Source organism: Diabrotica virgifera, chromosome 4 (assembly GCF_917563875.1).
Source record: "Diabrotica virgifera virgifera chromosome 4, PGI_DIABVI_V3a".
NCBI lineage: Eukaryota > Metazoa > Arthropoda > Insecta > Coleoptera > Chrysomelidae > Diabrotica > Diabrotica virgifera.
Genome location: NC_065446.1, coordinates 104,898,266 through 104,923,840, shown reverse-complemented (window position 1 = coordinate 104,923,840; position 25,575 = coordinate 104,898,266). Strand labels below are relative to the sequence as shown.

The following is a 25,575-nucleotide window of genomic DNA, read 5'->3' as shown; positions in this document are numbered from 1 at the left end:
CTTTTCGCTTAAATTAAATGTTTAAACTGTCAAGAGGCAGGTGGGTTACTGCTTTAATATTGAATTTGAGCGAAAAACAATATTTATTTATCAAATAAACATTTTTCCCTGTTTTCGGAAAACAGTAAAAATACACAGAATATAAAAATAAACAGTTTTCGGAAAACAGTAAAATGTATTTCGAATTAAATAAATAATTATACCTATACATTCTTCTTTTTGTCTCAAATAATTTAATTAATAAAATTTTTTGGGCCCCCTTTATAAATAAGTATGTTAATATTTATATTAGCCACTAGAGCATTGAATAACCTTTCGAATGAGCTATCACACGACCCCTATTCTCATTTAAAATAATCATCGATTACGTCATCACGCCCAGATGGATGAGGTCACTAGTATTATACAGTGTGTCCACGATTGGGGTGCCCAAGAGGAAAAACTTTTTTATTTTCAATTTTAGCGAAAATTTTTTTATTTCCAACAATTTTTTTTAGATAATTTGGGTCATTCTGAGCAAAAAAGGTCTCTTGTCATTTTTCTCTAAAATTGACTGTGGTCGAGTTATACGCGATTAAAAATTTGAAAAATGCGAAAATGGCCATTTTCAAGGCTCCATAACTCGATCAAAAATGATTATTATGGAATTCAAAAAGTGACAAAATCAAGATTCAAATACCTTCTTCAGCGTCCTGAAGAGATTTTTGTCATTAATTTATTACAAAGCTGCTATTTTTAGTTATTAACAATTAGCGCTATAGTCCAACTGTATCGTCGCCCCCGTTAACGGAACTATCTCGATTAGATTTTTTTGCACAAACTTACTCAAAAAGAGGTCTTTATAACATATCCACAGGGTGCCGGGCGGTGCCGTGGTTGAAAAATTTTTTAAACAATTTTTTTTAAACAAATTCACAAAAATAATTTTTTCATTTCCCACAATTTTTTTTTAGATAATTTGGATCATTGTGAGTAAAAAAGGTCTTTGGTCATTTTTCTCTAAACTTGACTGTTGTCGAGTTATACGCGATTAACAATTTTAAAAATGCGAAAATAGCCATTTTCGCATTTTTCAAATTTTAAATCGCGTATAACTCGACAACAATCAATTTGAGACGAAAACTACAAGAGACCTTTTTTGCTTAGAATGACCCAAATTATCTAAAAAAAATTGTTGGAAATGAAAAAATTATTTTTGTGAATTTGTTTAAAAAAATTGTTTAAACAATTTTTCGACCACCAGCCGGCACTCTGTGGATATGTTATAAGGACCTACTTTTGGGTTAGTTTGTGCAAAAAAAACTAATCGAAATAGTTCCGCTAACGGGGGCGACGATACAGTTGGACTATACCGCTAATTGTTAATAACTAAAAATAACAGCTTTGTAATAAAATAATGACAAAAATCTCTTTAGGACGCGGAAGAAGGTATTTCAATCTTGATTTTGTCTTTTTTGAATTTCATAATAATCATGTTTAATCGAGTTATGAAGCCTTGAAAATGGCCATTTTCACATTTTTCAAATATTTAATCGCATATAACTCGACAACAGTCTATTTTAGAGAAAAATGACAGGAGACCTTTTTTGCTCAGAATGACCCAAATTATCTAAAAAAAATTGTGGGAAATAAAAAAATTATTTTTGTGAATTTGTTTAAAAAAAATTGTTTAAAAAATTTTTCGACCACGGCACCGCCCGGCACCCTGTGGATATGTTATAAGGACCTTTTTTTGAGTAAGTGTGCAAAAAAATCTAATCGAAATAGTTTCGTTAACGGGGGCGACGATACAGTTGGACTATAGCGCTAATTGTTAATAACTAAAAATAACAGCTTTGTAATAAATTAATGACAAAAATCTCTTCAGAACGCTGAAGAAGGTATTTGAGTCTTGATTTTGTCACTTTTTGAATTTCATAATAATCATTTTTAATCGAGTTATGGAGCCTTGAAAATGGCCATTTTCGCATTTTTCAAATTTTTAATCGCGTATAACTCGACAACAGTCAATTTTAGAGAAAAATGAAAAGAGACCTTTTTTGCTCAGAATGACCCAAATTATCTAAAAAAAAATTTTTGGAAATAAAAAAATTATTTTTGTGAATTTGTTTAAAAAAAATGTTTAAAAAAATTTTCGACCACGGCACCTCCTGGCACCCTGTGGATATGTTATAAGGACCTCTTTTTGAGTAAGTTTGTGCAAAAAAATCGAATCGGAATAATTGCGCTAGCGGGGGCGACGATACTGCCCGGTCTAGAAGAAACCTGGAAAATTGTGAAATCATTACGAACTAACAAGAAACAGAAAACTTTTATACAATACATACTGGACGACGAATGGGAGAACCACTATAAAAATCTACTGATAGATCAAATGCCAGAATTTAGCATTGATGGAGACGAACAAAAAATGATCACAGATGAGGAAAAAATTGTCAACAGACAAAGAGACGAAACAAGCACCAAATTCCATGCAGAACAATAAAGCTGGAGGACCAGGAAGAATTGGGTCCGAGCTAATCAAATATGGAACAAAAAAATTAAGAAGAATGATATGCTGAATCGTGGAAAGCGCAATAAATGGAGAGATTCCTAAACAATGGCAGGCAGCCTATATTATTATAACGTTAATAAGAAAGGAAATAGAAAAGAATGCGAAAACTACTGTGGAATAAGCGTCATCGCTACAATGGGAAGACTGTATGGCAGGATACTCGGGAACAAAATAGAGAAAAGTGTAGAAGGTAAAATCGATGAAGAGTAAGCAGGATTCACAGCAGGAAAATCATGTCTATATCATATACAATACAACTATACAACAGACAATAGAGAAGAAATGAGCTAAGAACAGATATGTACACATGGCGTTTGTAGACCTTAGGCCTTAGGAAGACGTCACCGTGCCAAGGAAAAAAACTATACAAAAGCAGTGACAAAAATAGGGATACAAGCTTACCGAGCACAAGCAATCAAGAACATATAATTACAGAGGAAGTGAAGTATATATAAAAATCGTAAACAAGATAGTTGCCAATTTCAACACAACAAAAGGACTACTACAAGGATGCCCAACATCACCAATTTTATTTAAAATATTTATAGAATTCGCACTAACAGCTTGGAAATCAAAATGTAGGGGTATGGGAATACCGATAAGGGGCAATTATCTCTACACATTGTGTTTTGCAGGGACACGCGCCAACTCGTAACTCTTAATGACAAAGTTTTTCAAATCAAAATGTACACCAGCCAATTCGTAACTTTTTTACTACCTGACCCTCCCAACTCGCAACTTATACAGGTGAATTCGAAACCATTGTTTAATTCTAATACCACAGGTAGTTAATTTAAAAGGTAAGAAATAAATTTGAACAGTAACGGATTAAGCCAACACGGGGCATATAGCATTATTATGTCATAAGCGAATGGTTCTTGGTTTGCTTAAAAACATATTATATGTATAGACAAGGGCGGATCTGTAAAAAAACGTCTATTTGAGGATGTGCTAGGTGTCATTCGGATTTTTGCAGATAAAGTTAGGTGACAACTTCAATAATAATAATTCACTTATGCTCCTTCTCAAATATGCCCGGAACATTATTAAAAAAATTTAAATATTTAAAAATTTTGAAAAACATTGATTTTTTTCTACTTTCTTTGCTTATAACTTCAAAACGATTCATTTTGGAGCAAAGTCGTAGGAAAATAAAATAAAGATAATTGAATTTTGTATGATATATGACTAGTTAAAAAAGTCTTAAATTATTACCCTTTCTGCAAAATAGCAAAGCTATTTTACAAAATAGCTTTCTGTAAAAAAGGGTAAAATACAGTATTGCCCAAAATAAACAGTACTGAAACTGAAACACAGATGTATCTTTGTGCGCGCTATCATATTCAAATTAACTAGTATAGACCTGTCGAGTAATCTTTAAATAATTACTTATTAAAGCCTAATTGTTAAAAATGGTGTTAAATACAGAGGAGAAAGTGTTTCTCGTGGAGCATTATTTTCGCTCATACGGAATCGGCCGACGTAATAGTGCAAGTCTGCAATACGTGTGTGATCAATTCACACAACGCAACGGTTTAATAAACGTTATAATGCTGTAATTTTCAACAACCTTCAAAATTACAGCATTACTTGGACAACGTTTATTAAAGCGCGTGATACACACGCAATCTTTAAGTACGCGGGCACAGCATAGAAAACGCAACAGCAGTGACACACTAGTAGGTGGGAAAAGTTCGCGCACTATTACTGCGCAGATCGTCGGCCATTTTGTGCGTAGTACCAGACAATGTAGAAAATCGACAGTGTTGCCGATTTGTACATAATTATCAGATTTACTCATTTTTTATGACATTCATATTTTTTAACATAATTTTATACGTATGCCTGTGGGAATTATGTCAATAATTGGGACATAACACAAAATATTGATGATGAATGGCGATTGTATTGTTAATCTTTTGCATAAATTCCAGAAATTATTCAAAAAGAATCTCTTACGGGTAATAAAGTTGGTGACATCGGCAACACTGATGAACCAACACATCACATCACCACTGAGATGTACTACGCGAAAAATGGCGACCCTGTACTTTTCAACTTCAAAGGCGGCATCAGGGAGTGTCCTTGCTGGTTTCGTTTATTATGCTGTGACGCGGGTTTAAAGATCGCGGACTTACTCGGCTCGCCGTCGGTGATACACGGCAGACTTAAAGTACGCGGTTTTAAAGATCGCGGTCGCCGTCGGTAGCAAAAAATTTAGAAACTGTCCTCGTGGTTAAATTTTTATTTTCTGTGTATCTAATTTTGCTGAAATCTTATGTTTTTTAGTAGAGTTTGATTATTTTTTTGATCAGGTTTTGTTAAATAGAAGAATAATTTGATTTTTTATAAGTGTGGTAAGCTGTCAAAATCATGATGTGAAGTATAGCACTTGTTTTTGATCTATTTTAATTTAATACAAGGTAGGCATAAACAAACAAAATATCATAGATAAGATGATAATATTTTCATCAGGAGGATAAAACAGCCTATAAATAATTAGGTTTACTCAAAAATAAATAATCAAAATAATTTAGTATAGCTTAAAATAGTGTTTTACGGTTTTCTCAAAACTTATAAAATGTAACTTGTCTCCTTTCAACAATAAACGATTTAATTATTTCTAGGCAATTTGCTTAATTAGTGAAAATATAAGTGTAACTTTAAACGCAATAACATGATGGCTCGAGGCTCGTGGCTCGTGGCAGTGATACACGTACGGGTTACGAGTAAGATTTCAAACTTGTTGGATCGACGGCGTACTTACTCGGCGCGGCGGACTTAAAGTACGCGTACTTGCGGTGATACACGCGCGAAAAAGGTCGCGAGCCATAAGTTCGCGTACTTACTCGCGTGTGTATCACCCCTTTAAAACATTGTGTGAATTGATCACACACGTATAGCATACTTGCACCATTACGTCGGCCGATTCCGTATGAGCGAAAATAATGCTCCACGAGAAACACTTTCTCCTCTGTATTTAACACCATTTTTAACAATTAGGCCTTAATAAGTAATTATTTAAAGATTACTCGACAGGTCTATACTAGTTAATTTGAATATGACAGCGCGCACAAAGATACATCTGTGTTTCAGTTTCAGTACTGTTTATTATGGGCAATACTGTAGTTTCTGTAAAATAGCAAAAAATAGCTTTCTGTAAAATAAATACAAAATAAGGGGGCAAAATAAGCCTCTTTTTATTCAGTGTTTTTCAACAACTTTGGTTGCACTTAGAACCTTCGTAATTCGCACACAAAATCCTTATAGCATACTTAAATCGTCCAACAAATTTCATTAAAATCGACCTGATAGATTTTGCATAATAATTTTGCAATCTAAATTGTTTGTTTAAAAAGAGTTAAATTTTTTTAAAAACTTTACATACACTAATACACTTTACAGAATTAAAATCGGATTATCTAAGCGGCCTCAGTTTTAAAGTTATAAACAATTTTTTGGCTTATAAACAAATACAGTGAGGACGTTTGAGTTGGAATAAATTCATTTTCTGGAGAATGGGTGTCTCTGGAGATAAATCCCGAAATAGGTCGATTTTTATTTTTAAATTCTAATTTTTTGGTATACATATCATACTAGTGACGTCATCCATCTGGGCGTGATGACGAAATCCATGATTTTTTTAAATGATAATAGGGGCCGTGTGATAGCTCATTCGAAAGGCTATTCAATTTTGTATTCACTGATATAAACATTAACATAATTATTTATACAGGGTGCCCAAAAAAAGTTTTTTGATTCAATTTAATTAAGACAAAAAAAGAATGTAGGTAATCTACTTAATGCAAAATACATTTTACTGCAGTCAGAAAACAGAAAAAAATGTGAATTTGAAAAATAAACATTGTTTTTCGCTTAAATTAAATGTTAAAACTGCTAAGAGGCTGGAGAGTGGCAACTAATATTGAATTAAGTGAAAAACAATAGTTGTTTATCAAATAAAACATTTTTTTCTGTTTTAGGACAACAGTAAAATGTATTTCGAATTAAATAAATTATATACATACATTCTTCTTTTGTCTCAATTTAATTAAAAAAAAATGGGCACCCTGTATAAATAATTATATGTTAAGGTTTATATTAGGAAATAGAGAATTGCATATCCTTTCGAATGAGCTATCATACGACCCCTATTCTCATTAAAAAAAAATCACTGATTACGTCAGCGTCTCCCAACCGGTGGGTCGTGGTTGTGACCCACTAGTGGGTCGCGGGCAGATTTCAGGTGGGTCCCGGCGTGGCTCTTACAGTAGCTGAGAACCTGAGTAGCGTACATTATATATCGTCATGGGTGAGTGATATGAAAAAACCTCAAAAGGTGGTCGCCAGACATAAAAGGTTGGGAACCACTGGATTACGTCACCCTACCCAGATGGATGACGTAACTAGTTTGATGTATAAGCCAAAAAATTTATAATTAAAAAAAAGAAAAATCGACCTGTTTCGGATTTATCTGCAGAGTTGCCCATTCTCGAGAAAATGAATTTATGTCAACTCAAACGTCCTCACTGTATTTGTTTATAAGCCAAAGAATTGTTTATAACTTTAAAACAGTGCTGAGGCCGCTTAGATAATCCGATTTTAATTATGTAAAGTGTATTAGATAGGTAGAGTGCCTCTTTATATGAGACCGTTCAAGTATTACGTAACGTTGGTTGGGGGGGGGGGGGGGTGTCAAAAATCTACAAAAATTGCGTTGCGTAATAGTTAAACGCTCATTACAGTGCGTTACGTAGGGGGGGAAGGGGGTCAAAAATCTTCAAAAATCGCGTTACGTAATATTTGAACGCTCCCTATGTAAAAAAATTAGCAAACCTCTAAATGGTCTACTTTTTGGTCAGAAAGTTTTTAAAAAATTTAAATTAAAAAGAAATTAGATTGCAAAAGTATTATGCAAAATCTATCAGGTCCATTTTAATTAAATTTGGTGGACAATTTAAGTATATTGTAAGGATTTTATAATAGAATTAAGAAGGTTCTAAATGCAACCAAAGTGGTTGAAAAACACTGAATAAAAACAGGTTTATTTTACCCCCTTATTTTGTATTTATTGCTATTTTGCAGGAAGGGTAATAATTTAAGACATTTTTAACCAGTCGTATATCATACAAAATTCAATTATCTTTATTTTATTTCACTACGACTTTGTTCCAAAATGAATCGTTTTAAAGTTATAAGCAATGAAAGTAGAAACAAATGGATGTTTCTCAAATTTTTTTAATATTTCAATTTTTTTATTAATGTTCCGAGCATATTTTTACCTAACTTTATCCACGTTAACTCATTACGAGATCTGCTACGTATTTCAGCCATTTTAACAAAATTTATTTTGACTTTCTTATGTAACTCGTCCAAGAGATAATACATAAATGATGAATAACTTTTACACCACCTTCAAAGAGGGTAATTTATACAAGTACATATCTGGAATACCGGTATTAGATTATCAACATCGTTAGTAGTTACTTAGAAAAGAAAGTTACAAATTCACCGGTACTTGATGGGTTACCGCAAAATTACCTGCGCGTAAGAGTTACCAGTTGCCCTGTAATTAGGATGGGGGATTAAAATAGTTACGAATTCACCGGGACCCGTTTTGCAGAAGACCAAGTGGTGATGGCTCAAGATGGGGAAGATATCGGTTCCATAGTAAGAAAGCTAAAAGAGGAATACAGAAAGGTGGGCCTGGAAATAAATAGGAAGAAAACAGAATACTTAGCAATATCGGCAGAAGAACTCAAACATTTTGAAATAGAAAAATACGTTAGAATTAAATGGAACGAAGAATTTTAACTGTTGATGATCTTTGTGAATATGTTGTATTTGATTCGTAGTAGACTTGTGAATCTGTAGTTTTTGAAATCCTCTTTGTTACGTTTCTTATGAATGAGAATTATATTTGCTGTAATAGTGTAATACAGTGGTCTGGTATGCATTTTGATCTTAGGCAGTTCATAAATATATCTGCTAAAATTTTCCAGGTTTTTTTGGCCGCATACTTAACCAGTTCTACTGTTATCCCATCTGATTCAACTGGTTTACTGTTTTTCATTTGTATGATTGCCATATTAAATTTTATGTTCATGAGTATAGATTTTTATTTTTAAATTTTATTTACGTCCAGCCCTGACTAGTCATTCAAACCCCTTTCCAGAAACATATCGCTGTAGGGGTGATATATACAATAAAGGTATCTGTATTTTTATTGAAAAAAATAGATAAAAGAGATATGGAAGAATGATAGTTTATGTATAAATTTTGCGATGTGATCATAAAAGTTTTAATGACTTTGGCAAATTATTCTAAATTCTGAGCTCTTTTTCACCCAAAAATCCTTTTTGGGTAGGGGATCATCATCAGCCTCTCTCAATCCACTGCTGGACATAGGCCTCCCCTGTTTGTCTCCAAAGTGTTCTATCTTGTGCTTTATGTATCCAGTTTTTTGTTGTCTTTCGTAAGTCGTCTTGCCATCGTATTGGTGGTCTTCCTCTGCTACGTTTATCGGCCCTTGGTCTCCATTCAACTAGTTTGCGAGTCCATCTTCCGTCCTTCATTCTGGCAACGTGTCCAGCCCATTTCCATTTTAAATTACAGCTTCTTTCAATGACGTCTATGACTTTGGTCTTAGCTCGTAGATCTTCGTTTCTAATCCTGTCTCGCAGAGTGGCCCCTATCATTGATCGCTCCATTCTTCTCTGCGCTACTCTTAGTTTTTGTGCGTTTTTCTTTGTGAGCGATAATGTTTCTGCACCATAGGTCATCACCGGTAGCACGCATTGGTCGAAAACTTTTTTCTTCATGTTAGTTGGGATGTCACTCTTAAAAATGTCCCTAAGAGCTCCGTATGCTGCCCATCCTTGTATTATTCTTCTGAATACTTCTGTTGTTTGATTGTCCTTACCTATCTTAATTTCGTGACCCAGATATATATATTTGTCTACCAGTTCTATTTGTTCATTTTGTATTTCAAGGTGTTTACTTGGTACTAAGTTCGTCATATATTTTGTTTTTGTTATATTCATTTTTAAGCCTATTTTATGACATGCCGTACCAAGTTCTTCCAACATTTTCTTTATTTGTCCCAAATCGTCTGCAATCAGGACTATATCGCCTGCGTAGCTTAGGTGGTGTAGCATCTCTCCGTCCACATTTATTCCGTGCCTTATTCCTTTATCACCCCATTCGAGGGTTTTGATCGCTTTTTCTAGAGCCGATATGAAAAGTTTAGGTGACAACGTATCCCCTTGACGGATACCTCTTTGGATTTTTATTTGTTTGCTGTTAGCGTGTAGTTGTATCGAGCTTGTCGCATTTTTATATATATTACATATTAGCCTCGAATATCGGCTATCAATGCGGCTCTCGTTTAGTGCTTCTATAACACTGTCGAGTTCTACCGAGTCGAATGCTTTGTGGAAATCTACGAATGCTAAAACTAAGGGCTTGTTATATTCTATGGATTTTTCGATGAGTTGTTTTATTGTTTGGAGGGGATCGTTGGTTCCAAAGTTTGCTCTGAATCCAGCTTGTTCTCTACTTTGATACAGGTCTAATTTCTTGTCTAATCTTGTGGTAATTACTCTCGTGAAAAGTTTATAAAGATGGTTTAACAGACTGATTGGTCGGTAATTTTCCAGATCAGTTTTTTCTCCTTTTTTGTGCAGAAGAATTGTTTTGGCTCTATTCCATTCAGATGGTATGGATTTCTTTGTCAAACATAGATTAAAGAGATCTTTTATTTTTCTCATTAGAGGTTCACCGCCATTCTTAACAGCCTCGATCACTATTCCATCGTCTCCTGGTGATTTATTGGATTTCATTTTATTCATCGCTTGTCTAATGCCAGAAATAACTCTCAGTGAAATTAGACAAGCGATGATAAACAAGGGGGATCATAACATAACTTATTTCATAATTTTTAAAAGAAATAATAATAAAGAAATAATCAGATATATGGGTGGAACTCGAGTACCTATCTGAAGCATGGAAGTTTATAGGAAACAACAGTAAAGGTCACAAAGGAACAGGAAGATTAAACCTCATAAGTATGTCAGGGTGGGAAGAATATTACAAATTCCTATTGACGGAAGAAAGACCACATTGCGAAATAAATTACAGAGTCTTCAGAATAGATCCAATAGACGAAATATTTTCTTCGCAGACGATCAAGTGATTAATTGATTAAGATAAAAAAGGTTTATAAAGATATTTAAAATGTGAACCGTAGTTTTGATTCGTTCTTTTTTGTTTCAGAATCTACTCATAAATGCCAAAGGATCCCAAAGTGATATAAAAGTAAGTAAACTATGTTATCTACAGATTTTGGGTAATTTAAATGGGCAACAAAAAAATATTTTCAAAGTTTCAACTATTCTCCAACAACGACATTTTCATTTCTAAAAATGATTCGCCATGCTTCGGAGGGTACCTAAAGCCATCGGTCCCCCTGGGCTAGCGTGCATCGACACTAACTTCTTGAAACAGGGTTAAGGACGCAATCAGTGCCGGATTAAGAATATTGAGGCCCCTGGGCAAACCATGCTATGAAGCCCGGAGGCCCCTAAAGAAACCTGTGCCTTCTCCTTCCAAAACCTCGGATAACCTCTTCATCTCCGAGCGGTATTCCTTAGACAAGTGGATAATTTTATCTAGTGCTGCTTGGTTTTTTAAGGACTAGATCGTGGCCAATGGGATTGTTTAATCGAGTTTCATTTAAGCATTTGATCATAACTTCTCAACGGTAAGCAGAGGCTGAAAAAAAGTTGTACACGGACTGAACAAACCCAAAATACGATATTGCTCCAACGCACAGTGGTTCCAAATGCCGAAAACGTGGTCATGAACCTTTAAAAGCGTATATTGTTTATACATTTTGGAATTACTTTCGTTCTTAAGGGTTTTTGGCATCGCCGATTACGAATCTGGCATTATTATTTCTGAAAAACAAAATGGCGGATCCAACATGGTGTAAAGAAATTGAAAATATCAATCAAAAAGGAAAATTTTTTGTCAAATTTGGTAGCACAAGGTAGCTGATTACAAATCTAACATTACTTTTTTTTAGACAAAATGGCGGATCCAGTATGGACGAAAGAAGTTCGAAAATTTTATTTAAAACGCATATTTTTAAAATTTTATATTATAAGGGATTTTTTTGAAATTGCTGATTACCAATTAATTTTCTTTATGAAGTACAATATTCAGAACCTATTACTTATGTACAACTGCCCATACATACTCAACAATCGCCAGAATCATGTATTATACGGCATTTCCCACTTTGTATTCAAACAACTGCCAGCAATGCATAGGCAGTTATAGGCAGCTACACCAAAGTGATTCTGTATCTCCTTACTATATATTTTAAGATTAATAAACATTAGTCGCAGAATTATGCAGAATTTTGTACTTTTGGAATGCATCTTTACAAATTTTTAATTATTTCAAGTATATTTTCACTATTTATGCATTAACAAATTTAAGGCATTTATTGTTAATGAATGTTGATTTAAGTTAAATCTTACATTACTACATACTTAAAAAAGAAGAATCTGCTTTACAGCGATAAAATTGATAAACTACAAAACGTTTTAGAGCATTTTCAATATACGAGTTCTTTTTCACTTTCTGTGCCGGCCAAAATAACCCCGGACGTGGCCCACTTGTTCCTGAGTTGTGAACCAGAATACATCCAGTGTGATCCTCATACCTGACTATTAGGACTCTACGATAGTATAAGAAAACTTACTCCTAAAAGGTTACTCCTTTTTTCGCCTCCTGGCCAGGTTTTCAGCTTTTGGAACCACTGTGCAACGCAACGTTCAGTAGCACTTATTCCAACAAAATTAAGTGAGTGTGCGGCACAAGGAATGTAAATTGCAAGTTTGTTAATTTTAGATAAATGAGCCTGGAGACTATTGTATTTGCCTGACATGTTTGCTGCATTGTCGTATGATTGTCCTCTCATGTCGTTTTAACATCAGTACCACAGTCGTTTAAAAAGATTAAAACAGCAGAAGAAAGATTTTCTCCACTATGGCTACTTATGGGTAGGAATGTGAGAAAACATTGTGTTTTCTCACATGTAGATGGTAAAATGTAGCATTTTACCATCAGGTGAACTAACATAATAATAGTTACCTAACTGGTCAATATGAGACAAACCTGATGTTGAAATGACACTTAAGGAGTAGTATTCGGCTTCCTTAATTTCTTCAACTATTGTTTTCAAAACGTGTTTTCTCATTACTTCTGTTACTTCTTCACAGATCTTTGAAGATAAATAAGGTTTTCCAGTACCCATATTGCCATACCTAAATGACAGCTTAAAAAAGATCGTACTCTACAAGTAGCTCTAAAATGCCTAAATAGTTCCTATTATTTTGTGAACCAAGGATCTCTGTATGACCTCTAAACGCTAGTCCTCGGGAAGATAGAAACTTAACCACAGAGACTACTCTTTTCAGAACTTGTATCCAGTAATCTCGTTCTTGATTAAATTGAATTTCCAAAGAGTTGTCAATTCGACCATAAAGGCGCTGCATAAGTGTTTTTACACATGATCGGTGAGCTTGACTCTCTTCATGTGACTTCATTCTATAAGAAGTATTTTTCCAATCCAAATATACTGTTGTTAAGTAACCAAACTAAGAAGATATAAGAGGCTAAATGATCAATTCCTCAATGAAACTAGAGCGAAAGGCTTGGGTAGTGGAGGAGAAGGTAGGGAGGGGGCGCCGACTCATTGTTCCTCTTGCTCTTACTACTTTTCTAAGAAATCGTGAAGACAGCAGACTGACAGGTAGTAAGTACTGTTTCTTCTACCAAACGGCATTCATTGGCGACTTAAGCCAAGTGTCCACAGACCCGCATCGTACGCAACGGATTTTAGTTTGCCTTACAATGATTGCCGATAATGCGATCCGTACGATGCGGATCAGTGGACGCGGTTACATAAGTTTCTGTAATACAAGGCAAACTAAAATCCGTTGCGTACGATGCGTACGATGCGGGTCTGTGGACGCTTGGCTTTATTCTCACAACATAGGATTTCTATGTAAACAAAAGTATGCATTGTAATGTAGTTTTATACGTCCACCATCACTTTTATAGTATTGCGCGATATTTGAATTTTTCAACATAATATGATTTATAGTTTTTATTTAATTCTAATTATTATTTTTTTGTTTTGGGCCCTGCGAGACCCCCTTCGGGGCCGAGGCCCCTAGGCAACTGCCTACTTTGCCTAATGGTTAATCCGGCACTAGACGCAATTGACGCCGTATTTTGTCCAAAAAGAATCTCCCGGGCCATACGATATTGTAGCAAAACAATGAGTCACCAGCCGCAAGGCGTAAGCCGAGAAAAGTCTAGATCGAAGCACGCTATACGTGGAACCGATGCGCGGTTGTTGGAAGGTCACACGATAGTCGGAGAGCTGGCTTAGCCCGGAATGATCGAGAATAACGACTAGGATATATAAGGCATAATTTTTGTGAATAGAGTTTAGTCTTAAGCTAAAGTGTATAAGATAAATTCGTCTGTAACTTATATAAATAAAGTCGTATATAAATTACGAACCGCTAGTTTTATTGTAATTATAAGTAATTGCAATAGTCACGTTACAGTTGGTGTCGGTGTTCGGTTAACTTAGTGCGATATAAATAAGTGAATTACAGAGAGACTTTAAAAGACTTTTGAACTTTATTCGTCGGGAATAACCGGAGTGCGTTAATTGTTCGGTATTCGGAAAGACTTTAAAAGACTTTGGACTTTATTCGTCGGGAATAGTTAAAGTGCGTTGATTGTTCGGTATTCGGAAAGACTGTTAAAAGACATTTTGGAAAGTACGTGTGTGCCGACCAAAGATGTTGCTACAAGAACTTACAGTAAAACAGCTCCGTGAACAGCTAGAGGAACGGGATCTGGACAGCAGTGGGCTCAAGATAGTCCTACAAGCACGACTCGAGGATGTCCTCACGAAGAACGGAGAAGACCCAAAGACGTTCCACTTCCAGTCAGCAGAACAAGTAATCTTATCGAAATTAAAAACTGTTTCTGAAACGATCGATGATACTTCTAAGATAAATAATGAGAAATTCGAAACCATTTCTCAAAAGATCGATGAAACTTCTAGAAAGAACAACGAAAAACTTGAAGAAGTTAGTAGACAGAACAACGAGAAACTTGAGGAAGTTAGTAGACAGAACAACGAGAAACTTGAGGAAGTTAGTAGACAGAACAACGAGAAATTTGAAAGTGTTTCTCAAAAGATCGATGAAACTTCTAGAAAAAGCGATGAGAAATTTGAAAGTGTTTCTCAAGTAATTAAAGACGTTTGTAGACAGAATGACGAGAAATTTGAAGAAGTTTCTAGAACATTCGATAAGATGCAGAAAAGTGTAGAGACCGTAGAAGAAAAGATCAAACAACTAGAGAGCATGATAACCGATACAAAAGTACAACCATCAGTTAATGCAGCAGCGTTAGATCCTGTAGTGAAAGATGAACTACCGAGAGACGAAACGTCGCATAATATGAGATTAAAATTACCACCATTCGATGGAAAGTCCTCTTGGTCCATATATCTTAGACAATTTGAAGCTATTGCGACCGCCAATCATTGGACCGAACAGGAAAAGGCTGTTTCCTTGACTGCTGCTTTGCGAGGTGATGCTGCAGATATATTAAGATCAATTCCTAAGGGTCAAGAAAATTGTTACCAGACCTTGTTCACTCGTCTAGAAAAACGCTATGGAGATGCCCATCTACAACAAGTATACAAAGCACAACTGCGAAGTAGAAGTCAACGAGCAAGTGAGAATCTTCAAGAATTTGAAGCAGATGTGGCTCGTGTGGTGCGGTTGGCTTATCCAGAGGTGCCAGACAGCGTTTTAGAAGAAATTGCAGTAGATACCTTCGTCAATGGGCTGAAAGATAATGAACTACAGAAAGCTTTACGACTAGCAAGACCGAAAGTTTTAGATGAAGCACTTGCTATTGCCTTGGAACACGAAGCAGCTAGCCAAGCTTCACGAAACAATCGAGTAATAACCGTGGAAAAAGGCGATAAGAGAAAAGATGAACGTTTGGTGGAAATGGTACGGAGGGTGATTCGTGACACGATGCCGAAGAGACGCATGAAGAGGGCTGGAAGAGTTGGTTCAAATACAGATGCTTCCTCGATACGGCCATGCAGTGAAAGTTGTAATCACCGGCTTAAACTAGATGAACAGCTTTGCCCTGTGAGACGAACTACCGTCGTTAATGAGCAATGGCAGCCACAACAGTTACAAGAAGCCCAAGAAGACGATCCATGTATAAAAAGAGTATTGGATTGGATGCGTCGAGGTGAGAGACCTAGTTGGCAAAACATTAGTGCATGTAGTCCGGAAGTCAAGGCCTACTGGAGCCAATGGAATTGCCTGATACTAAAAGATGATCTTCTGTACAGAACCTTTGAGAACGATGATGGTACAGAATCTAAGCTTCAGTTGATTGTACCTAAAAGTAAAGTGTCAGAAGTATTGCGTCAGTTGCATGACGGTACATCAGGTGGACACTTTGGTATTACGAAGACTCTGCAAAAGGTTCGAGAACGGTTCTATTGGGTGAACTGTAAAGATGATGTAAGAAGATGGTGCCAGAAATGTGAACTGTGTGCATCCGGTAATGGTCCAGTTGGTAAAAAGAGAGCACCCATGAGACAGTACAATGTTGGAAGTCCTATGGAAAGAGTAGCAATCGACATTGCAGGTCCATTTCCAGAAACCGATGCTGGAAATAAATACATTCTGGTAGCCATGGACTATTTTACGAAATGGACCGAGGCCTATGCATTACCGAATCAAGAAGCTGCTACCGTTGCAGAGGTACTTGTTAAAGAATTCTTCAGCCGATTTGGTGTTCCCTTGGAGATCCACTCCGACCAAGGGCGAAACTTTGAGTCAGCTCTTTTCCAAAACGTTTGTAAATTGATTGGTGCCAATAAGACCAGAACAACACCCCTGCATCCTCAATCAGATGGAATGGTCGAGAGGATGAACCGAACGATGGGTAAACACTTGTCCAAAGTTGTATCTGAACATCAGCGAGATTGGGGCCAACACATTCATTTATTCCTGATGGCCTACCGCTCGGCCGTAAATGAAACTACAGGTCAAACTCCAACCTGCCTGATGTTGGGTCGTGAAGTTCGTTTGCCCTGCGACCTAGAGTTTGGCTGCAGACCTTCCGAGGAACATGTTGCAGGCGAAGAATACGTCGACCGCCTGAAGTTACGAATGAACAACATTCATGAACTTGCCCGACAACACATCCAGATAGCCAGTGGCAGAATGAAAGATCAATATGATTCTCGCTGCAAGAATGAAAGCTTCGAAGTAGGTGATCTTGTCTGGCTTTATAATCCACAACGTCGTCGAGGCCTGTGTCCTAAACTGCAAAGACAATGGGAAGGTCCGTATGAAGTTAAGAAGAAAATAAATGACGTAATATACAGAATTAAGAAGTTACCAAACGGTAAACCAAAAGTTATTCACATAAATCGTCTCGCACCATATGCTGGCTCAAATGAAACAGAGGAAGCCCGAGTCCTCGAACAGGAGATGAAAGATGCACCACAGCCAAGTTTTAAGGAATTTATGTCAAATTACGCAGAAAGAAAGAGTGCTAGATTCGGCGTGACCACAGAAGTTCAGCAAGATCTGTTTGGTGTTCCAGAAAACGTCTCTCTAGCCCACTGTGTTGCCCAAGACCTCGAGATGACTAAAGGAATCTCGTCCGTATTCAATAGAAAGTTCGGCCGCCTGGACGAGTTAAGAAATCAGCAGCCTAAAATTGGAAGAGTACTGCGATTGGAAGATGGTCCTCGATCTTTGCTGTATATGGTGACCAGGAAGTCTTATACGGACACGCCAAGCTATGAGAACATATGGCGTGCTCTAAGTAATTTGAAGAAAATCGTGTGTAATTATGACATCAAAGATTTGGCTTTACCAAAAATAGGCCATGCAGTAGAAAATCTGGATTGGAAGATTGTGAGAAGCATGCTTGAAGTGGTCTTCAGAGAAACTGGCGTACGAATTACTGTGTGTTGCATGAACCCGAAGATGTCGGATCCTTCAAAGACAGTAGACTGTTATTTCTTCTTTAAGGGTGTATGCAAAGCTGGAGAGTCGTGTAGATTCCGCCATCCTGGGCCTTCATCTAGAGTTGCTGATCGGGACGCTCAGATCTTAAGAGGGGAGCAATGTAGCAAAACAATGAGTCACCAGCCGCAAGGCGTAAGCCGAGAAAAGTCTAGATCGAAGCACGCTATACGTGGAACCGATGCGCGGTTGTTGGAAGGTCACACGATAGTCGGAGAGCTGGCTTAGCCCGGAATGATCGAGAATAACGACAAGGATATATAAGGCATAATTTTTGTGAATAGAGTTTAGTCTTAAGCTAAAGTGTATAAGATAAATTCGTCTGTAACTTATATAAATAAAGTCGTATATAAATTACGAACCGCTAGTTTTATTGTAATTATAAGTAATTGCAATAGTCACGTTACAATATTATTATTACCCACCGTATTGTGGAGGCCGTAGCTCATTGGCTTTGTTACTGGTTTAAAAAGCTCTGGCCTCTCTGGCTCCCTGTGATTACTGACCCTTTACAGACCTAAAAAAAAAAGTTCCAGAAGAAGAAATTGTGACCAAATGGAGTTATTGCGGAGACTGATGCGTATTTTGAGGCCAACAACTAATCTTTCTATAGCAAAAACATATCGAATTGTTTGAAAAGCATTGAAATCAATATATTACTCTAGAACATTCTCGATAAAGTCTTTTTCTTTAAGTGCCCTCTCCTCAAATTAAATTGGCTACTACAATTGCAAACTCTTCTCTGTCTTCAGTTGTTCTTATTAGTTGTTCACAATTTAGCCGTGTACATTGTCGGATGTTTCATTGCAACGATAGTGGTTTCCTTCCCAGTCCCCCTTTTCTCTCGATCTTTCCTTTCACTATTAGTTGAGCATATTGGTACTTATTATTTCTCAGTGTGTGGCCCAGGTATGATGTTTTTCTAACTTTCACTTGAAAAGTTCTCGTTCTTTGCCTATTCTATGCAGCACTTCTTCATTTGAAGTATGCGATGTCCATGAAATCTTGAGGATTCTCCGGTAGATCCACATTTCAAAGGCCTTCTATTTATTTATGGTTGAAGTTTTTAGCGTTTTGATACACGTAGTCGAATTTCGAGTTTTATTCGGGAAAGAAAGGCAGCTGTATATATCAGAGTTGTTTGAAGATGACAGGAATAATATTGCCGAATTCTACCAAAACTGTACTGACGGCCCAGAAATTATGAAGTGCGAGGTAGAACACGCTATAAATAATGCTAAAATTAGAAAAGCTTGTGGTCCAGATGATACACCAACATAAAAATAGTAGTAAGACTTTTTAATTCAATATATTAACACCGGAGTGATTCCCACAGATTGGCTCAAATCCATCTTTGTCGCAATACCTAAAAAACACAACGCGAGAAAATGCTCAGAATATCGATTAATTAGCCTAATGAGCCACACTCTTAAGATTTCCCTAAGAGTACTTCACAACAGAATTAGACGCAAATGTGAAGAAGATCTCGAAGATACCCAATTTGGTTTTAGAAATGCTATAGACTAAGAGCCGCTATAGGTGAAATTTCTTAATCATTTTAGGCACGATGGGACCCTATAACTTAAATAGTAGAACCTAAAAGAAAAGGTTTGAACACTGTGCCGTCACTTTTCAGTGGCACATGCGTCGACAGTGGCGCATCAAACTTTCCAGTTTTGGACGGGATACATAAATTAAAAAATACCCTCCCTCACTACCAGAATTCAATTTTTTTCGTTTATTTAAGTTCTATGTTATTAAGACATAAGATTCATCGTAATTTTAACCCACCACCCCCTTCCCCCTGCCCCCCGTCAAAAACTTTATTTTTCGATTTTATTTTTTTTTTGGTGGGATGCAATCAATTTTAAAATTTCAAAAAATCCACACGCATAGTTAAGGCTTTTATAAAACACGTTCATTTATATAGACCTGTAGGTTGAGTGTACATAACCTCAAAAAATTTAAAAAAAAATTTTTGGAAAAAAGTACATAACTTTTTTTTGGGGATAGCTACTGATCTAATTTTTTCTTAGTTTTGTGTATTTTATCAAACACTATATTTTTAATTTTTTTCAGATTTTTCTGTGACGCTGGTCACCTTCAAAAATCCAAAAAACTGTTTTTTAAGGGGGTTTTGGGGGATTTGAACGTGTTTCTCCCGTTTATAAATATTCTAATGGACTCAGTTACTTCAAGTTACATATAACCTACAAAGTAGAAATTGATTTAATATATTATGAAGTCTATAAAATAGGGAAAATCCCCAAAAACCCCCCAAAAAACAGTTTTTTGTATTCTTGAAGGTGGGCCTTACGGAAAAATCTGAAAAAAATTAGCAATATAGTGTTTAATAAAATACACAAGATTAAGAAAAAAATAGACCTGCAGCTATTCCTCAAAAAAAGTTATACGCTTTTTTGAAAAAAATTATTTTTTTAAATTATTTGAGGTTATGTACACTCTACCTACGGGTCTATAAAAAATAGACATGTTTTATAAAAGCCTCAGCTATGCGTGTAAATGTCTTGAAATTTTAAAATTGATTGCATCCCAGCAAAAAAAATAAAAACGAAAAATGAAGTTTTTGATGATGGGGATAGGGGGAAGTGGGTGGAGGGTTAAAATTACGCTGAATCTTATGTGTTAATCACATAGAACTTAAAAAAATAAAAAAAATTGAATTCTTTTAGTAACAGAGGGTAATTTTTAATTTATTTATCCCGTCCATAAGTGGAAAGTTTGATGCGCCACTGTCGACGCATGTGCCACTGAAAAGTGACGGCACAGTGTTCAAACCTTTTTTTTAGGTTCTACTATTTAAGTTATAGGGTCCCATCGTGCCTAAAATGATTAAGAAATTTCACCTATAGCGGCTCTTAGTCTACTATGGGAACCATGGAGGCCCTTTTTGCGCTTAACATCCTATTACAAAAATGCCGTGGCCAAAGAAAAGATGTATTTACATGGTTTGTGGACTTCGAAAAGGCATTCGATAAAGTACAACATGTAAAATTAATGCAAATACTGAAAAATATCGGAATAGACGACAAGGATATTCGTGGCATTAAAAATTTGTACTGGAATCAAACTGCTATCGTAAAAATTGGAGATAACTACACCGATGAAATCTCCATACAACGACGAGTCAGACAAGGTTGCATTTTGTCGCCAACATTGTTCAATGTTTACTCGAACCAGTTAAAAGCACTTTTAAAGGCACTTGAGAGACAGCCATATGGAATAAAAATCACCGGGGAACTACTTAGTGTGATTAGATATGCAGACGATACAGTAATTCTGTCAGATAATATTGAAGGTCTCCAAATTCTGCTTGATCGTATTCACGAGGTAGAAGAGGAAATGGGCAATAAAATAAACTCAAACAAAACCAAATTTTTAGTATTTAGTCGTGACCCACATCCCGATGCAAAGCTTCAATTAAACGGGGTCCAAGTTGAGAAAGTTCACAAAATGACATATTTGGGAACTGTGATAACGGACCAACTAGATCCAGATAAAAATAAAACGTAGAACAGCAATGACTAAAACTACTTTTATGAAAATGAAGTCATTTCTTTGTAATGATCATCTCAGTTTAGAACTAAGACATAGAAGGCTTAAGTGCTATGTTTGGTCCGTACTTTTGTATAGTGCAGAAGTGTGGACGCTAAAAGTATCGATCATGAACAGAATTGAAGCATTGGAAATGTGGATTCATAGACGGATGCTGAAGATACCCTGCACAGCAAGAAAAACTAATGAAGAAGTACTAAGGAGAGTTAACAAAGATAAAGAACTGCTAAAGACTGTTAAACATCGAAAAATGTCTTATCTGGGACATATAGTGAGGGGAAGTCGATATAAAATATTACAACTGATCCTTAAAGGCAAAATAGAGGGCCGTAGAGGTGTAGGAAAAAAACAAGTTTCTTGGTTCAAAAATATTCGTGAATGGACTCAGATATCATGCAGGACAATTATTCCATATTGCAGAAGATCGAAAAGCCTTCGCAATGGTGATCGCCAACGTCGAATAATTCTGATATGGCACGTGAAGAAGAAGATTCGGGAATCACATAGCAGTCTTTTAATTTTTTTGAAAGATTTTCTGGCCTCTTCTATTCTCGGTCTTATTTCTAGATCAGGATTTAGCCTGCTATTTTGCTATTTATTCAACATCCAAGATACTTGAACTTGTTAACCTGTTCTAAAATGTGACCGTTTATTGTGCAAAGTTGAGGTATATTTTGATATTTTTCGAATTGACATCACGTTGGCTTTCTTAATGTTTATTTTCATACCAAATTGCCCACAGACCAAGTTGGTCCTGTCGACGAGTTGTTATATACCCAAGTCGGAATCCGCAATCAACACCGTATCATCAGCGTATCTGATGCTTATATTTACGCCAGTCACCTTTACTACATCCTTGGAATACTCCAGTGCCTCCTTAAATAGAAACTCGGAATAAAGATTAAATAGCAGGTGTGACAAAACACATCCTTGTCTAACTCCTCTCCTGTTCTACTTCTGAGGACGTGGAACAGAACGTGGTACAGAATTAGTAATAAACTAAGCAGGTCTTCTTTCACTTTTACACTTTATATTTATATAGTCTGTTATGTACGCCTTTTAATAGGACTTTTACTGCGTTACTCATAAGACTTATCAGACGAAACTCGTTGCAGTTTTGTGGGTTTGGCTTTTTTGGCAGTGGGATGAATATTGATTCTAGCCAGTATTGGGCTATTTTTCCCTTGTTTTTTTAGGGAATGATAAGGTCTAGTTTGACAAAAAATGTTAAATGTATAAGTTAATTCCGGAGGTTATTGAGTATTGAGTGAAGTGTTAAACAATTAAAATTTAAGTATTCGTCACGTTTTCTAATATATTTTTTTTTTCTGTTTCAGAAATTCATAAATGAATTACTAGATAAGGCAAAGACTCTTTAAATTAAGTGAAGTGCCAAAAATTATTGTTCGAAGTGATTATAATGAAGAAATTGAAGAAACAGACATGGGCCCACTGCGGAGCCTAAGTTGCACAAGTCTTAGTGATTTTTTGTCTACATCGATGTTCATTGGATTTAAATGAGTGTATATTCCATCCTTAGATAGCCAAGATGGACGATCCGGCGCAATAATTTTTAGATTTTTTTATGTGACTTCGTAACAGTAGTGGAAATAGTCAACCGATGGGTTCGAAAGTATTAGCGTATTAATGTATTATTCAATTTTATATTGTTTTTATCAAAATATATACAGTGCTAGCCAAAAGTCCCCTCCCCCTCGCATCTTTTGAACGGTTATACTTATACTGTACTAAAAGCCACAGTTAGAATTTAGAATGCAGTGTTAGTTTTACGGCGCGCATGGATGTCGCTCATGTCGGCACAGTGGTAGGTGCGTGTATACAACCGTAGGCAATTGTTGTGTGCGCGTATACTCCAGTGCTATGATTCTTAAATCCGGTCCTAATGCACCGCTCGGGGCAATCCGGTAACGTGGTCGGCCGTTCTCCGGTAAGAAATACGTTGCCCTATGCTACCTGCACTGCATACTGACTGTAACTGTGGCTTCTACTTTAGTGAAATTTGGAGGGAGGAAATAAACAGACGTAGGCTTCTCAAATAGCCATAACAGGTGACGTAATAGTGACAGATGACGTTCCAGAGCATTATCCTCTCCTTATCCCATCCTCGTCGCCAATATTATGTTACGTATTAATAAGACTTCAGGCATTAACGACTAACAAGCATGGATCACCATGATAATGAAGACAAAGAACTAACTGAAACATGAAATCTCTTAAAACTAGAAGAATGACAACGGTCAAAACTACTTGACCCTGTCTCTAGTATAGTTCCGTACACGGTTGCTAGTGATAGGGTACTTACTATCCAAATATAATAGATATTACCACAGGAAGAAGTACAATACGTACAAATAGAAAAAGATGACTATAAGACTTATGTGATCGTTAAAAAATATTCTTCGAGTTTTTCCTTAAAAAATGCCTCCTTTTCCTGCCTCCAAATTTCAGTATTATTAGTAGAACGTTCAAAAGATATGATGGGGGGTTAGCTCTTTTGGCTAGCACTAGGCTAGAATTGCAAAACAATTTTTTGTTCTCTATTGTTTTTATCAAAATAATATATATACAGTTTATGGATTTTTGTGCCAATTAGGTACTTTTTGATTTGCTAGTGCCTGTTTGCACCAACAGATCTTAAGCTCCAGCTTAGCCCAGCTCAGCTTATACTTTAATGCTGTGGCCACACCAGCGTCTAATATCGTAAATTATCGCATTATTTGCATTAGAAATATGTCAAATAATGCCACTATTAACGGTATTAGACGCTAGTATAGCCCCAGCATGAGGATTTACATTTATATTTAAGCTTAAGGTACGTCTTAAGCTTAATATCTGTTGGTGCAACCAGACATTAATCCTGTACTTGAAGATTTGGTGTAATGTTCTTTGCCATACAGTTTTATTTGTTTTCCATATAGATAGGTAGATACAGTGCATGGATTCTAAAGGTGCCGCTGGGGGATGGCGTCTATGCGCAGTATTATATTCAGTGAAAAGAGAGAAAGAAATAATGAAATAACAGATTTTATATTGTTTGCTATTTCATTATTTCGAATACTTTCTCTCTCATACATCGACTATGATACTGCGCATAGACGCCATCCCCCCACCGGCACCTTTAGAATATGTGCACTGTATTTAGATAGTTTCAATGAGGTGGATTTTGGCCTATTCCACTGCGACTTTTTCAGATCTGTTGTGGTCCTCTATCTGCTCTACCCGTAATATTCTCTCTCTCTCTTGACCCTTTTTAAAAGGTCTAATAATTTACTAAGCATTGCATGTAGATCTTTGCCGGAGGCTTTTCTTCGTCTAACATTACAAAGAATCGCACATTTGCTAGGCTGTCACATAGAAAATCCCAAGTTATTGTTGACAACAACATCAATCCGAATGATCTATAAAAATAGTTATCTAGATGGACAATTCCAGGGTTGATGACATGTTTTCCGACACATGCAAGGTGAAATTAGTAGAAGTAGTCTACGAAGTTTATGGAAAACTCATTCAACTTAAACATGGGGATGTCCAACTGGATGTAGCTAACACTTCTGCCGAAGAAGCCGATGAAGGTTCAGAAAATATCAAAGATTGCATGAAAAAAAAACTAGTTGCAAAATTGGAAGAGAAAGCACTTGATCAACTACACATTTTCACATCTAACATGAACAAAGTAATAAACAATTACTACAGAAAAAACTCGAGGAATATTTAACGGTCACATGTCTTATAGTCATCATCTTCTTCTATTTGTACGTATTATACTACGTGTGATGGTAAGAAGCAGCTTTTGGCCTCTGGAAAACAAGACATGCTACGGAACGCTCTTTGAACAACGCTACGGAACCATGCCGTTATACAGAAACGTACTAACACAACAGCCCCCATAGTTAATATGAAAGATTCAACTACAGTCCAACATCTTCAAGCAAGTTCTCTGAAAAATGATCTTTAGTATTATGGATAATAAGTACCCTGTCACTAGGAACCGTGAACGGAACTATAATAGAGGCAGGGGTAAGTAGTTTGTACCGTTGTCATTCTTCTAGTTAGAAGAGTTTTCATGTTTCAGTGAGTTCTTTGTCTTGATTATCATGGTGATCCATCCTTGTTAGTCGTTCTTGACGTTAAATTATAATGTCTGAAGTCGTATTAATACGTAACATACCGGCGATGAGGATGTGATAAAAAGAGGATAATGCCAAAGTGTCGTTTTTTTGACAGAAAAGTAAACATGACTGTGTGTGCAACCGT

General features: G+C 36.2%; 2 protein-coding genes across 8 annotated transcripts in view; both read left to right on the top strand.

The window, feature by feature from the left end:
- Nucleotides 1-24,729, top strand: part of LOC114328122 (protein phosphatase 1 regulatory subunit 14B) — a 337,565-nt gene extending 312,836 nt beyond the window's left edge. For all 7 annotated transcript variants that reach the window (XM_028276898.2, XM_028276897.2, XM_028276899.2 and 4 more), the window contains 2 exons: nt 10,829-10,870; nt 22,638-24,729. In XM_028276898.2, coding sequence (XP_028132699.2) covers nt 10,829-10,870; nt 22,638-22,679 — 84 coding nt within the window. In that variant the 3' untranslated portion in view covers nt 22,680-24,729. The remainder of the gene's footprint in view (nt 1-10,828; nt 10,871-22,637) is intronic.
- Nucleotides 24,730-24,739: 10 nt separating this feature from the next.
- On the top strand, nt 24,740-25,036 carry LOC114328136 (translationally-controlled tumor protein homolog). The gene has a single exon (XM_028276912.1). It carries the CDS (start codon nt 24,740-24,742, stop codon nt 25,034-25,036), a length of 297 nt encoding a protein of 98 aa, XP_028132713.1.
- Nucleotides 25,037-25,575: the final 539 nt, after the last annotated feature.